The 15781-nt window shown below is 41.4% G+C and overlaps 1 protein-coding gene across 3 annotated transcripts in view; it reads right to left on the bottom strand.

The window, feature by feature from the left end:
• Positions 1-207: 207 nt before the first annotated feature.
• Positions 208-15781, bottom strand: part of SASH1 (SAM and SH3 domain containing 1) — a 141816-nt gene continuing 126242 nt past the window's right edge. For all 3 annotated transcript variants that reach the window (XM_006038352.2, XM_025194851.1, XM_025194852.1), the window contains 3 exons: positions 9268-10376; positions 6434-6565; positions 208-4183 (listed from right to left, as the gene is read on the bottom strand). In XM_006038352.2, the coding sequence (XP_006038414.2) occupies positions 3923-4183; positions 6434-6565; positions 9268-10376 (1502 nt within the window). In that variant the 3' untranslated portion in view covers positions 208-3922. The remainder of the gene's footprint in view (positions 4184-6433; positions 6566-9267; positions 10377-15781) is intronic.

The following is a 15781-nucleotide window of genomic DNA, read 5'->3' as shown; positions in this document are numbered from 1 at the left end:
TTGAAACTTTGTCTAACCTCTCCCCTACCTATACAGTTAGTCCAGTAAAATACATTACCATCCAAGCCTTGCTTCTTTTGGGGAAAATAAATCACAGTAAGATTTTGATTTACTCTTCTTTCAACTAGCAGCAGCAGCTTTCTCCATTCTAGTCAACTTTTGAGAATTAGGAGTTCAAAAAAAATAAAATAAAAAATAAGAGACATATGAGACTGAGTAAATTTATTTACTTTTTGTCTATGAACAGTATGACATATAATTATAGACAAGTTTGATACACAGGAAAACCCTTTTGTCAACCATTTTGTTTGCTAAATGAAACAGCACAATAATCTTTACACATTCATAATTTGTTTTTTGTTGTTTTTTTTCTTTACAATACACAGCTTTCTTGGGTTGAAGCAACTGCAAGGACATTTGAGTACTGGTATATTACAGCTACTTACATCATTTAAGAACAGCAAATGGAGAAAAATAAGTTATTTAAATATTGATTTCATATACAGAAAGTGCAACATTGTTAGTTGTTACAGAACTTGCTTGACAGTTTTGTTTACCCAGAGGATGTCAATTAAGGATAAAAGTATCTTGGACAAAAGTATTATTTCTTCTAAAAATAATACAGTACAACTGCACAGCCATGACTTGGTGATTTGACTTCTATTGCTGCTCTTAGGGACGATGACCTGGCTGAATAACATAACACTTAATGCCTCTGATTATATGTCAATGCTCCCATTTGCATCCAAAACCAGACTCATAAAAGAGCACAGCGTCTGGGACATTTAGAACTTTGTAGCTACTCAGATAGTGATTAAGGTGTATTAATAGGAGCTTACAATAGTAATGTTGCTTGTTTATAAATGTGCGCTTGCTGCTTCCTTTACCGAATAGTCTTTCAAGTTAGAATTGTACACAGTGGATACATAACAGTCTTGAACAGAGCAGAGCAAGATTTTTCTCAGCAGGCTTCTACTGTGCTTCACGACAGCCAACAAACTAGCTTGTATTTTGAGTGCTCCACTTCAAGGAGAAATGATAAGGATTAGGTCACTGTTTCACTACACAATCCCTTACCTGTTCATTGAGCTCCACAGGTCCCTGAAACCTCAGTAGGAGAAGCTCACACTGAGAAATTTAAGGCCTTTATTAGATCAAAATATATATTAAAATTTCAACTAAAAAATGATCAAATAGCACAATCTGAAAACCAGATCAGAAAAGCAATATTAAAAATAACAAAAAAAATCAAGCTATTCAAAGCCGGCTCAGATGGGTGTGATATGACTTCCCCATGCTATGCAATCATTCAAAAGGCATAGGCATTACAAAGATTATTTGGCACTTGGACAGGTTCAGAGATTTGAACCGTTTCTTTTTCTGGTGTAGATATCTCCTTCTGATATTAGTCAGGTAACAAAAAGAAATTAAAGTTGGGGATTTTTCTACTGTTACTTTTCTTCCCCATAGTAAGTGGAAGTCTTCTTCCTTCCATATCAGACAACATTTCATATTCAAACTCTGCATTAAGCTGCCCACCTCACCCCTAACAAGTACACTCCAGTCTAACTTATTACTGAGCTCTACGGCATCCCTGGATATCTCAAGTTTCCTTCCAGATACTGCTTTCTATTGGCTTCCTTTCAAGTCTCAGAGAGGGATGACAGAACAGTCATTGTTATAGAAAACTGAGGCCCACACTACTTTCTAAGGCTTCAGCCACCTGTGGAAAATATCCCATTATGTCAAACATTGCCTGGTAGTGCCACACTAAAGCTGACTTGTTATCCACTCCCTCAGAACAACACACTAACAACATTTTAGAGAAAATCCAGAGGAGCTATGGAGCCAGAAAAATTTCAGGTTACTTTAGTAAACCAGTTATCTTGGATACATTGGTATGTTGTTCTGAGGAAAGAATTTAGTACTGTGATCACAGCAAAAATAGTCGGGGCTGGTGACATTGGAAGTTACGTAGGTAAAACTAACACCTAAGCATCACATTCAGAGTAAAAGTATTGACTTAGGTAAAATGCACAGCACCTCTGACTCAAAACAGGGTTGGCACTAATAAAGAATTGTACACTTAATGATCATTTTCATTCACCTGTCTGAATGCATTTTGTCAAGGAGGGGAAGCTTCACTGGCCCCATTTCATGTGTGGGGTAACTGAGGCACAGAGAGATGAAGTGACTGGCCCAAAGTCACATAGTAAGTTGGCAGAAGATTCGGTAACACAAGCAAGTTCCTATGCCTGTGCTCACTTCACTATACTAGCTCCCTCACTTTACCTGCAAAAGCAAAGGCTGCTCTGTCTATCATGAAGAGCTGGCAATACTGGAAGTTAAACAAACAGACGTAGAATATAGACACTAAGAAAGATCTAGTTAAATACTATTCACGATGATCTGTATTTGGTATATAAAATGTGTGCCCACATATAAAAATAAAATCTGTCAGTATCCACACATGGGAATGGAAGAGTTTACACTGTTTTAGGCAGAAAATAGAATCATCCTATTATGGACAAAAATGGTTTGTCCAACATTCCAGAACAATACTTTCTTCCAATAAGAAGAAATTTCAACACTTAATAATGGTGGACATCAGTTTTTGTAAAATTACAAGGTAATGCATAAAATATGAGAAGGGGGTTGTCCATGCAGTGAAATTACTTTCTATGGGACACAGCTTGTTTTTTCAGTGCATTTTTATTTCCCACGGGCAAACTTTCATTTAAAGTAAACAATGTTTGGGATTGATATGGTCAGGATACCAAGTCAAAGCTGCAGCGTAATGATTGACAATATAACACAGTACACAAAATATGATTAAAATGAAAAGCAGTTACATATATACAAGGCAAGATATCTTGAACATTTTAGTAACAACAACAAATGTAGACCGCAGCGAAAAAGTAGTTATCCCAACACCCAAAACCCAGCATAATCCTGCACTCGCAAAAGCACCTCTACAAGAAGACAGAAGATGTTACAATGAGACAATTTATGAAAGCAGCTTTAGCTGAAAATCGCCCTAAGTGCCATGTAACAACAGCAGGATGAAGCAAGGCTTGGGAAACATGGACACAGGTAAGTGAGCACAAGGTAACTGCTTGCAAGCTTATTTTAAGGCAAATAAAAAAGCTGATTGCTAGAAAGCAGTTATAAAAATGATCTCCATTCTGTACAAAAAAAAAGGAATATATTTTTTTTTAGTTTGTCAGGTTAGTTGTGCAGGAGCAACAGAAATGGTCAATATTTGTAAACTAATTCCAGTCCATTACTTTGGCCTCACTGAAGGCTCTAAGCCTAGAGGAACCATACCAAGCAACACAGAGGATGAGAAGGGTATGTATTTAAGCACTTGATCGCTAAAACAAACAAATAAACAAACAAATAAAACCCAACCAGATTTGCAAATCAGCTTCTACCGTGAGTTGCACTTCAACTTGTTCATAACATTCAGAACGGACTCTAGGTACCCGGAGTCCAGCATTTTACAAACCCCTCATTCATAGGGACCTCTCCACCGAATAAGGACTTAAAACTGGCATGGCTTCCAAAAACTTGGGAAGAACCTGCCAGGGTACCCTTAGGCTTAGATCCCACACTGAGCCCCCACAGGGCCTTGGGCCAGCCCCCTGCACGTTAAGAACTGGCAATATTCTGTTGCTATGTCTTTTCTTTGGGGAGAGGGAGTTATGAAGTACCACACCTCTGTTACCTGGTGGTTGTTTCTTTTCTCCTTTAGTTGCCAAAGACAGAAATAGGAAGGTCTTAGATCTTCTGAAGAGGATATTTGCCTGTTCCTGGGATCTGCTTGCTTGATCCCTTTTGCTGTGTGGAGAAATTTAGGCAAAACTGGTGCAGTAAGAAGCAGCAGGGATCCCGACCAGACAGCACCACCTTCCAGAGCATGTTAGATTGCCTCTGGATTGAGGGGTTTCAAGAGTCTTGCTGCTGCCAGGAGCTTGCTTATGTGCCTCTCCTCTGTGATGCCAGCTTCTTGAAGACAAGTTTGTGAGAGAGAAGGCACTTTACTCAGTGTGTTGAAGCCTGCTTCTGTGAGTGGGCTGGAATACATGGGTAGGCCAATGGAAACCAGCCATTCAGATATACAGGTGATATGTCCAGGGGATACGGGTTTTCGGCAGATTTCAGTAAGTCCTCCACTTGGAATCTGGACAAAGACAGAATGCAAAATGTAACCCTCTCTCACTCCCAGTTTGAACTTCTGTTCCCCTCAAGCTGCAATACTTTGATAGAACAGGAAGGTTACAAATTGTTCTCTGTGTTCACTGGAAATAGGACAAGAAGTAATAGGCTGAAATTATAATGACTGAGATTTAGGCTAGACATGACAAAAAGAACAACTTTCTAACTATAATGAACTACTGGAATAGATTACCTAGGGAGATTGGGTCAGCAACAGTTTTCAAGAGCAGATTAGACACATATCTGTCAGGAATGGTTTAGGTATAGCTGATCTTCTCCTGGAACATAATGGTGGGTTGGATGGCCTTTTGATGTCCCTTCTAGCCCTATTGTCCATGAGTCTGTGAAAAGGGATATTTTGATAGCTATTTCTCTTGTACTATGTTAACCCAGGGGTTGACAGTCTACGGCCCACAAGTTGGCCCATGAAGAGGTTAGATCCAGCCTGTGGCATCTTAGGAAATCAGCAGCCTGGACCAGCTTGAGTAGCTGAGGAAGCATCCCCAGGGTCTTACTGTCTGCCGCATTCAGTGTAGTCTTGCTGCCACACCAGAAGCAGCATCTCCAGGGTTCTAGTGCCTGCCTTTGTCTATCTATTCCCAATGTGACATCTGCCGATTGCCAAGAAGTTGCAGGGGTCTGGTCCATAGTACAGACTAGATAGCAAGCAGTGGCCTGCAGTGGCAAAATGTTGTTTGCCCATGTTAACCGGAAGGTAGTCTACCAGTCACCCATTTTCTTCTTTTTAATTAGTTCCCAAGGTACTGCTGTGATCTGCCCATCTGATCATAACTTGTATCCCTATAGTTAAAAGGATACAATTTAAACACTGGTACTGTTAGTAACTGTTGGCCTACAGTCACTAAAAGGACTTCCCCAAACATCAGCAGAGGAATGCCACCATTTTAAGAACATCTGACACTGACCTCAGGCTTTCCTATCCCATCATGCATGAGCATCAGCTTGAAGTTACTGCTAAGCTACTGGAAATCCATGCACACATTCCTCATTATTTCACAACGTCCGAATTTTGAGCAAAATCCAAACACAGCTTCCCTTCTAACTTCAGGTATCTACATGTCTAACATATATTGGGAGATGCATAGACCAGCAAGAGTCTTCCATTTGCTGTCAGTGTTTGGAGAACAACAAAGTGTAACCAAAGGGACACCAGCTATTGCATGCTGATTCACAGTAATTGTCCTTTTCCACCATTGCCATGTTTGCTGTAATTAACTACACATATGTAGCCCATATGCCAGTTTTCCTTCATCTCAACATCTGCCTTTCAAAGAGGAATTTAACTGTGCTCTTGAGGGTAATTCATCACTGCACAGAGCACTGGCTTCCCAATATGTTGACTTTTTAGTAGCAACATTTCTAGGCACATTTTTATTGCCACATGCTGTTGTCTTGCAATAGGCATGCTAAATGAAAGACTGTGGCAGGAGAAAAGCAGCTCATAAACTGCTAAACGGGGGGACAAAGAGGCTACAACATATTTTTCATAAGTATTTAAACTAGAAGTAGCCTCTTGTGAGTCTTTCCAGGTTGACGGGTATCTATCTATAAATCTGCGTTCGTCAAGTTCTTATACCAGCACTGTGGTAACAAGAGTATTCATTTGGTTCGTTTTTTTCTCTCTAACTCAGAATAAGTTCTCAGACACAAAACCACAAAAGGATTTGAAATGGCTTTTTGATAAGCCAAAACACTAGGCATGTAAAGGTGGGGAATAGGGCAGGAAAAGGTGGAGAGCAGGGGAACATCTCAGAAGAGGCAGCAGTGGACACTGAGATGCTTGCTAGAATCTTTCCTTTGCAGTAAAAGCTTACGAGAGATGGCTTTGAACTCACTTCAGTTCTTAGTAAATGGGTGTCTACAATCTAAGCAAACACCATCCCATGGGCATCAACTGATAACTGGAGAAAGCACTATTCATTTATCCTTTTTTGTTATTAGTTGATACCAGCATAAGCAGTCTCATCAGCCATACAAATTGAATAGGCAGGGAAACTCAATTCATCTCAGCCTGAAAATTAGTTCTCCTCCAGCACAACGTCAGGGAGGGGTGGTTTGTACTGCCAGTGCATATGCTGTGTGTTGTGTAAACACAGAAAGCACTTCAGTATCCAGGGTGACGAATCCATTATCTTTTGCCATCAGTTAGTTCATATTAAATGTGTGTTTATCAGCAACGAGCAGAGACACTCACAGCCATGCGGTGCTGTTTCCTCAGCTGCTTCACTCGGATTTGGTCCATGTTTGCAGCAACATCCTTCTCAGGCTGGTCTAGGTCTTCAGAGTATCTCTGCACCAAAGCTTCAGGGATTCCACAGCGGCCATGCTGGAAATTCCCATGCAGCCGTAAAGGAAAATGGAAGATGGAAAGAAAGGCAGATAGAAGCAGTACAGGTCAAAACACAGAAAACAAAAAGGGTTGTGGAGAACATTAGATTCTCCAGAAAAGGTTCTTTGGGTTAATCTGGTATCTTTTATTAGAACAACTATAATTCTCCAGGGATTAAAAAACATGCAGTTTCATTTAGCTTTAGAAAGTTTCTATGCAGGGAGAGGGGAGTTGGGACAATTCTACAGGTAGCCTTCACCATTCAGCATGCTCAGCAAAACTCCCACTGGCTTCAATTGGATTTCAGTTAAAGTTTGTATCTGCCATTAATACTTCCAGCAAAATCTGCCTCTGGTCACTCAGGGCACCTATACACATGCAGTGAGGCTGCTCTGATGTACAGCGCATTGGAGTAAACTCAATTAATAGAGTCTGCTGGAGTGTGGCAATTACCATGGTCCAGCAGACTCCAGTCTAATGCAGGGTGCCTGACGCCTAAAAAACTTGAGAACCACTAGACTAACCCTAAAACTATCAAAATATCTGGTCAAATTTAAACGTGAAAATGCATGTTTCCCTATGAGGGCATTTAAAGCTTGTTCAACCAGCTTTAGTGAAAGCACCCCTGCTACCATTTTTCATCATGTCAGATACATGACAGGCTCTGGATGCTTTAATTAGAACGGCGCTCAATTCATGCACTCCCAGAGCATGTGTGTATCACTGCCCTCAGAGGGAAGCAAGCATTTTCCTATTTAAATTTGACTAGATCATCTGATAATTTTAGGGTTAGTCTAGTGGTTCTCAACTTTTTTAGACTCCAGGCACCCTGCGTTAGACTCAAGAAACCCCTTGGAAAATGCCAGCTCTTAGCTTTCACTCATTTTGGCTGCCTGCAGACATTTAAAAAAACAAAACAAACACAAAAAAATGCTTTACCAGAAGAAGCAGTGTGTTATGTCAACCCAGCTCTGTCTGTTCAGACTGGGTGCTTCAGCAGAGCTTTCTGGCACTTTTATCTAAAGATGATTCAATTAGCTATTACATATAAGTGCCAAAAAAGCCCCACTAAAGCATCCGATCTAAACAGACATTAGGTGAGCTGGGTCCAAATAACATGATGCCTCTTCTGGGCATGCACTGGGTTCAGCGTGGGAGCATGCAAAGTTTAAATTAAAGCACCGTTTTGGGGAATTTTTAAAATGTCTGCAAGCAGCCTTTTTTACTACAGAAAAGTGAAAGAACAAATCTTGTGTTGCAAAGTACTCAGAAAGACTGCAACAGGTCAGAAGGTTTTGGACACGGTGGATTCCTATTTGAAATCTCTGGGTGCATCCAGACAAGCGTAGACGTTTGATTCCCTGGGGACAAGTAGCAGTGGCACACCTTGCGCCGTAGCTACTTGTCCACAGGGAACGCCTGTGCCACGTGCGCTTTGGCACACAGCAAGTTACCCCTGGAGCGGTAGGGGAGGCTCCACCAGCCTTACCTAGAGTCTGGGGGGCGCCCAGGGCTGCAGCCATGGCAATCCTGCAGCACAGAGCCTGGCTGGCAGCCACAGCATGGCTCTGGGAGGCCCGGGTTCACTTTTCAGCAGTGCACGTCGCCTGAGCGTGTGCTGCTCCGGGTTTTTTTTTGTGTGAGTTTTTTGACTCCTGGATATCTAGGGATAAAAAAACCCCCACAAAAAAAATACCCAGATATCCAGGGGTCAAAAAAACCCATGGAAAAAAAAAACTGGAGCAGCGCATACACAGGCAGTGCGCCCCTGGAGCGCAGAGAACACTGGACTGTGCATTATGTGGTGCTGCAGACATGTTTGCGGTGCCACATACCACACGGCTGTGCTCATCTGGATGTGCCCTCTGGGCTGATATTGTGAATCCTATTTGCACACCTTGCAATGCTAACATTGTGTGACACCCTGCAGCACCCTTGAAAGGATCTCAAGGTACCTCAGGGTGCTGCAGCACCTCAGTTGGGAAATACTGAACTAGTCAGAAAAGTTTGAGGTTTCCTGGTTCTTTGTGCAATGTGAAAGGAAATCTAGGAATGCCCTGGCAATTGTATTCAAAACTATCAATCTAGCACTTCCTTTTAGTTCAGCTTCCTGCCTCCAACAGCGACCCAAAGAGGCAAGAGCATCCTAAGGATGCTCAGGAAGCCATCTCGTCTTAATCCCCATTAACTGAAAGATTGTTTTTTGTTCTGCAGGGATCCCAGGCTTCCCCCTACACTGACAATAGGACGCAATTGGGATCTGATTCCATAATACACCTCTTGTCACAAGCGTGGCAGGAGGCACCATTGCTGAGATCGCAGATCAGATCTCATTGCACCTGTAACTGAATGTCTGCCAGCGATTCCTCTGTCAGCTCTCTTGCCAGGTGGGGATGTGATTCCATTCCCCCTCCCACCCAGTTGCTGGAAAAAGAGACAGCCCCATCCCTGAAACTCCTCAGCTCAAGGAGGATGCAAAATTCAGGAAAGCCAGGTAATAAATACCTGTTTGTTTTAAAAGGTTTTGCATGAAAGGCCTGATGCACAAAGAGCAGACTAGATGTAGGGTGCCTTTCGTAAAGTTTTACAAATAGAAAAATAGCCCAGTTGCTGACAAATAAGGCAATAAGGGCAATAAAGGAAGAGCAAGTTGTTGTAAATATCACAGTTAAACTGCTGAAGCAATGACTTCTCCATACCTTGTCTGAATATGGTTCCTCCGTGAGATCAATCTCCTCAGACTGCAACTTGTTGTCTATCAACATTTCCAGATCCATTCCTCTAGTGCAAGAGATTTTCCTTGCTGAAACAGGCCCTAGCTTTACCACATGCTGCTGAACACAAGCAGTCTCTGGAAGCTCAGATAGCCATGGTGGCAGTGGGCTTGGAGGAGTACCAGGGTCTGGCTCAGAAGATGGCCTACTGGCAGGTGCTCCACGACAATCGATGGGGATGGATGGTATGGTCTTTTTTACTGGCAAACTTGGTGCATCTGGACTTAGGGGCATGGAGGAATGATATAACCCATTTGAAAGGCGTTCTCGGCTTTTTTTGGCAGGGACTGGTGGTGGCTGTGAAGGATTTTTGGGCTGCATTCTTGCCTCACTGCAGCCCTTTTGCTCAGCTCCTAGACCTTCCTTAAGAACTGGAGAGTAGTCAACCCTTTCAAGCTCACGAATGCCCTTACTATGAGTTTCCAGATGTGTCCTTGTTACAGTGTGTGTAACTAAAGTAGGGTGAGCTTCACAGTTTTTAGGCAGGAACTGAGCAGTCTCTGTTGCTGAGCAGACCAGTTCCTTAGCTTTTCCCTTCTGAAAATCAGCAGCTCCTTTACTCTGCTTAGGTAGTAAGTTGCCTGCTATACTACAGCCCATGGGGGCCCGAGGCGGCAGGACAGAATCAGTTGTCTTTTTGGATGCATCTAGTGAATCCTGAGGAAAAGAGTTTACTTTCTTGCTAATGTCCTTAAGGTCAGTGCTGGATTCTCCTTGGAGGTCATCCAGGGAATGAGATCTTGGCCACATCTCAATATTTTGGGTGCCATCCAGAGTCTCACAGCTCCGGCAGACAGCAACTGGTAAACTTCTGCGGTTCTTCTTCAGACCTGTAATACTTGGAGGCTTGACACTGCTCTTCAGAGCATGATGCATGCAGCTCAGTTGGGTTTCTCTCTCTCCTTGCTGAAGAGCTTCTACTGATTTAGTCAAAGGGAGTGTTGGATAATTTGCCAGTTGGTTTCTGTTGAAGCCCTTAAAGCTGTGCTCACTTGCTGATTGTGTGGGGAGAAGGCAGGTCCTCCGAGTCTTGCCTAAACACAAATAAATTGCAATCCATTATTTTTTGTAGAAGAAACGTACAACAGGAGTACCTGTGGTTACGTGCATCATGCTGAATGCCTCCAAAACACAAGGGTCCAGATACTCTGCTATGTCTCTGCTTTGCAACTTCATTACTGTTCCAAGGAGACTCAAATCTATTGGAAGGGTTTTGTTGTACTGAAATGGTTTAACACAGGGATGATCTTGCCTGGAGCAGTAGACTAGATTAGATGACCTCTTGAGATCCATCCTAAACCTATTTTTGTAGGATTCTTTAAGAGCTTCCAGCTTAATTAACAAAAATCACTTCACATCAATAAGCAGGGAGAGAAATTGGAGAGAAATACTATTCTTTCATTGCATCTGAAAAGTCCAGCTGGCCATCATCTTTAAATTATGCTAACATATTTGACTCCTGTAGAGAAATAATTCATAGGACCAGGCAGTTTTTGGCACTTTGATGGATACTTTAGGACATAAGCAATCAGATTTGGTTTCTTATGATGCTTAAATATTCACTCTTAGGGAAAAGGTGTTTATCCCTTAATATTGCATTTGAAAAAATATACTAACACTGTAAAGTAAAATTATGACAAAACCTGCTACCAAGTTACTTTGTTTTAAATGAGGAATGGACTACTTACAAATGAAAACTGTGAAACACTTTGAATGGTTTTGGAAAGATTGCATAATCCCTTTTCTTGAGTTACTTGTAGGAGCAGAAGAATTTTATCATAAAGGTATACAGATGTATACATGTATATAAATTTATACATCCAGATGTATTGTAGCTTACAAAAAGAAGAGGTGCTTCAAGTGGAACTTCAGGGCACAACTAATCCTAGCATTAGTCTCAGGACAGTGTGTTTTATAGTAATGGCAGGACTCAGTGATATTACATTATTACAACCATTCAAGACAAGATCACATGGACCCAGCTGAACCAGAGGCTTTACACATTTTTTCATATTTTTATCAGCTCCACATTATGATTTTCAATATGAGTAAAGTCAATAAAATCTGCTTGATACAAAAGTTGTATAAAATGAACTGATCTTGATGTAGTATTCAGGGATGTGAAATACAAGGTCACACTCAAATACACTTAGGTTTTTTATTCAAATGGTGAACTACCCTCAAAGCAAGAAATATCTCAGAGTGGCAGCACATACCATGCATTTCATTTTTTATGACAAGGACACATTTTCTTTCAAGCTTAAACTGGATTTTCTAAGGTCAGAGTAGATAGAAAAAGCAAGGTCTCAAAGTATTTTTAATGCAAAAAACTAAAGAAACAAAAATTATTTCAGCTAAATGGTAGCTAAAGTCAGTGGTATTAGCCAACTAATCACTGCAAAAAGGCCTGTAGCATTCAGAGATCTGAGAATTTAGTTTCATTCAGATTTAAAGCAGAGTATTTTGAAGTGATGGATGTTTCTTTTCAAAACAACTTGCCTTCTGAAGTTTATCTGGAAGACACTAAGATTTGGCTTTTGAATAATGCACAGTGCTTGCTTTGGATTTGAATTCTAAAACACATCATGTGCCTGCTTCACTACAGGACATAATGTCTCAAAATTCTAGATGTATAAAGAAAAAACTTGTTTTATCTAAAAGGGAGAACTATTTGTTTTATTTTCTCTTGCCTGCAACTATCTCAAGCAACTTACAAGTCATGGCATCAGAAAAGCCAGTAGAAAAGTAGAAACAGTTACATTTAAAGAGAAATGCAGGAAACATTACCCTAAAAGACAAGGTTGAATTAATGTAACTTCACCTGGGCTAACACAGTTTCTGAAAGCAACTGCTAATACATGAGGGTATCTTTCAGAAAATACATTAATTTTTGGTGCCCTTACCTCCTCTGTAGCACGTTCTAATTCCACTTGTAAACTAGGAATGGAGAAATGAATGCATTTTCTGTTTATATATTTTTGTTTGTTTGTACATTTATAGCTCCTACTATAATGGACATTACCATTTAGGGTTTGATATGAAGTTTACACATCCAAAACTTAAAATTCCTTTTGAGCCAGAGGTACTGTCTACCCTCTAAACTTTTAGAAGACCACACTGGTCCAAACACTTACATTCTGTCCTTCAAAGTAAAATGTTGCATGTAATCCTCAGAGTTATTGAACAATTTTAGCCATGAAGATGACACAAGGGCTATTTATTAATTTTGGCTCATAAGCAATTAGGAAGCATATACTTGGTGATCTAATGTACAAAACGAGTTTGAGAATAGGGGAGGGGAAAGAAGAACAGGAGACAGAGAACATAAGCTTCAAGGATGTAACAATACATCTTTAGTCAACTATGGCTATGATGCCACTGACACTGCAGTGAGGCAGCTATGGGCAGCTATGCAGAATAACTTGCAGGAATTGGACTCAATGACTAGTGATAACTCCATCTGGAGAGAATTTAGTCCATGATGGAAAAAAACAAACCTATTAATTAATAAGATATCAATCCACTTTGAAAGGTTCTAAAAGCTCATGAGAATAGTCCCCTTCTCAAAAAAAGTCAGGCTCAGAGCCAGTGCTACAGTCTTGAACGGAAGGCAATGAGCCAGATCATTGTCTCCATTACAATGATCCAAGACTGGAGTGACTTAAATGGAGCCATTACAGTACTACCTAATTCAAACCAGTGTAAATCTAGCTTAATCATGTGCAAACAAAATTTTTTTAAGAGTTCAAACTATGTAGGGTAGACAATGGTTTTAAAATATAATTTATTAACATGTAAAAATGTATGCATATATTAAACATATTAACATGTAGCAGGAGGCTTGGTGCTCCTGCTGTTTTAAGAGAAGACAGACTGCAGATGGAGCAGTCAGCTGGTGCTTAAGACTGGCAATCAGGAGCCACAGGACCCAAAAGGGGCTGGCCAAACAGGATATAAGCCCAAAGCCTGAGTTGAGGTGGTAGTCTGATCCTGGCAGCCAAGATGTGAAAAACACCTGAACAGCAGGGCGGCAGCTAGGCTCTTGACAAACACCTAAGCCGGGGTAAGCAAACCAGTGGTTTGGGGAGTAAGACAAAGGGAGGAAAGGTGGTTTCAGCTGGCCCGGGAACGGGGCCAGGGCTCAGAAGATAGGGGCCAAAGCCAAAGAGCAGGACCACAGCCAAATGGTGATGAGAGCAAGGAGAGTCAGGGACTGCAAGGGGTGAGAGGCAGAGCCAGGGACTAGTAGCCCAGGAGGGCAAGCAGGGCCAGGGAGCCAGGAGGTCTCATCTGGCCTAGGAATGGGGCCAGAGCCTGGGAGGGGCCAAAGGTCAAGGAGGGGTCAAAAGCTGAGAAACTGCTGGGGCCAGGGAAGCCAGAGATCTCAACTGGCCTAGCAGTGGGGTCAGGGTGTAGGAAGAGGGACTGAAGGCTGGGAGGACCACCACTGGAGACCAACAGGATTAGGGACCCACAGCCCAGAGAAGGGGAGAGTCAGAGCCAGGGGCACAATGCCTCAAGAAGGATAGGATTAGGGTGAGGGACCCAGGGCTTTACCCAGGAGCAGCTAAGATGGGCGAAGTGCCTAAGTATAAGCAGAGACAGACAGCTAGATAGCAAACAGTGACATCTGCAAGGTGTATAGGGCAGTTGAAGCCATGTACTAAGCCCTCAGGGCTCAGAAGACGGGGGCCAAGGTACTGCTGAGTAATGACACCTAAGCATAGGAGTGGATGAGATCTTGCTCAAGGATCCCAAAGGCAGCCTCCCTTTTCTAAGTATTTATTTCCATCATGGCATGACAGGCAAGCAGAAAGGGGAGAATGCTTAAGGGGCCAAGGATATAATAGGAGCAGCATGACCGTCAGGGGGCATCAGGGGCCACCCTTGGGGTCCTAGCCTGTTACACATGGTTTTTTTACTTATTTTTGGCCAGCATTTTTGGTATTAATTAATTCTTATGAATCCTGCATGTCATTAAACAGGTTGATGCTTTTCATAAATCTATCCACTGCAGTAACATCTCTAAAAACTGCCTCTCTGAAAACTGAAGGAAAACAGGCAGTTCCTCTCTCCTACTATAAAGTCTGGAAACTTTATGTTTATTTTCATGTTAGGAGGCTAATCACTATTTCAAGTCCAGCTAAATGCCTACGTCATGTAAGCCAGTTTTCCCTTCTAGCACTGCCTTACTTCCTGTTTGGGACAGCAACGTTTCATTTTCCCGTGTTATTTTTAGGAATTCAAATATAAAGAATGAGTCTTATGACTCTGTATTGTCATCCCCCTCAGAATACAAAAATAGTCAAACTCATGTTTCTGAAGAACTTCACGTGACATTTTTTTTGGCTATAGCAGCAGATTTTTATTCACTCTAATCTTTATACTGTGAACAAATCAGCCACACAGGGACACAAGAGAGTGAATTCAGGATGGCGTGTCAGTTCTAACGTCAGATTTCCTTAACTTCATTTTGGCATTGTTTTCTGTGTTTACAATTCCTGCTTTTTTACAGTGACAATGAAATAACAAAGACATGACTACAGGCACGATAGGGAGTCATGGCTTAATTTCTTTCATGAATGAAAATATAAACTGGTATAAATAGAGAATTCTATAAAAAAAAATAAATAGAGAATATAAGGTGGGACAGCTGCATGCCTTGTGGTTTCTCCTTTTATTTAGTTAGCGTGGATGGGTGCTATTCGGACACTTTGGGGCAGACACATAAACCCACATATCCCATCTCACATTTTTTCCTGTGCTACCACGGGTAAGTCACTTAGACTGCCCATGCCAGAGTATCCCACTGGCAAAATGGAGTTCAACTTTTCTATTTCACAATGATGTTGAAATACATTATATTAGGTATCTCTGTATTTTTGTAATGAGGGCCATATAAGTACCTAAGATAGGCAACTAATTCTACACCCACTGATAAGGGAGGTAGCAAACAGGGTTTTGTACTCAAGTTGTAATAAGTTATCTGAAAACTTGAAACTGATGTCAAATGAGTGATATCAACCCGCAAAAGTACACTGTATTTGTCATTTAAAAAATGTTTAAACTAGCTCCCAGGAAGCCTGCTTCCAGAATTTGCTCCCTTTTTCGTGATTAGCCATTTGTTATTGTAGGGTTGTTTGAAATGTGTTTGTATGAGCCCGCTGGTTATCCTTATTTTAAGGGAACAGAGCCAACAGACCGTATCTTGGAAACAAGACAGATACCAACAATTATGATCCATGGACTTTGCAAAGAAGGTGGGACTCATTTCAGACCAACCAACCTTGACATAATTCCTTTACCACAAACTGAATGAGACCAACAACAAACAAATATTCTTCCCATAATGGTTTTCAAAGGAAGTCTTCAGTGCATTAGCACATAGAAATGGGGTGAAAATACAGCAAGCCAAAGCTGAACCGAAAATTAAAAAATA

Source organism: Alligator sinensis, unplaced genomic scaffold (genome assembly GCF_000455745.1).
Source record: "Alligator sinensis unplaced genomic scaffold, ASM45574v1 scaffold179_1, whole genome shotgun sequence".
Classification (NCBI taxonomy): domain Eukaryota; kingdom Metazoa; phylum Chordata; order Crocodylia; family Alligatoridae; genus Alligator; species Alligator sinensis.
The sequence above is the reverse complement of the archived record's forward strand: the minus strand, read 5'-3'. Positions and strand labels throughout refer to the sequence as shown.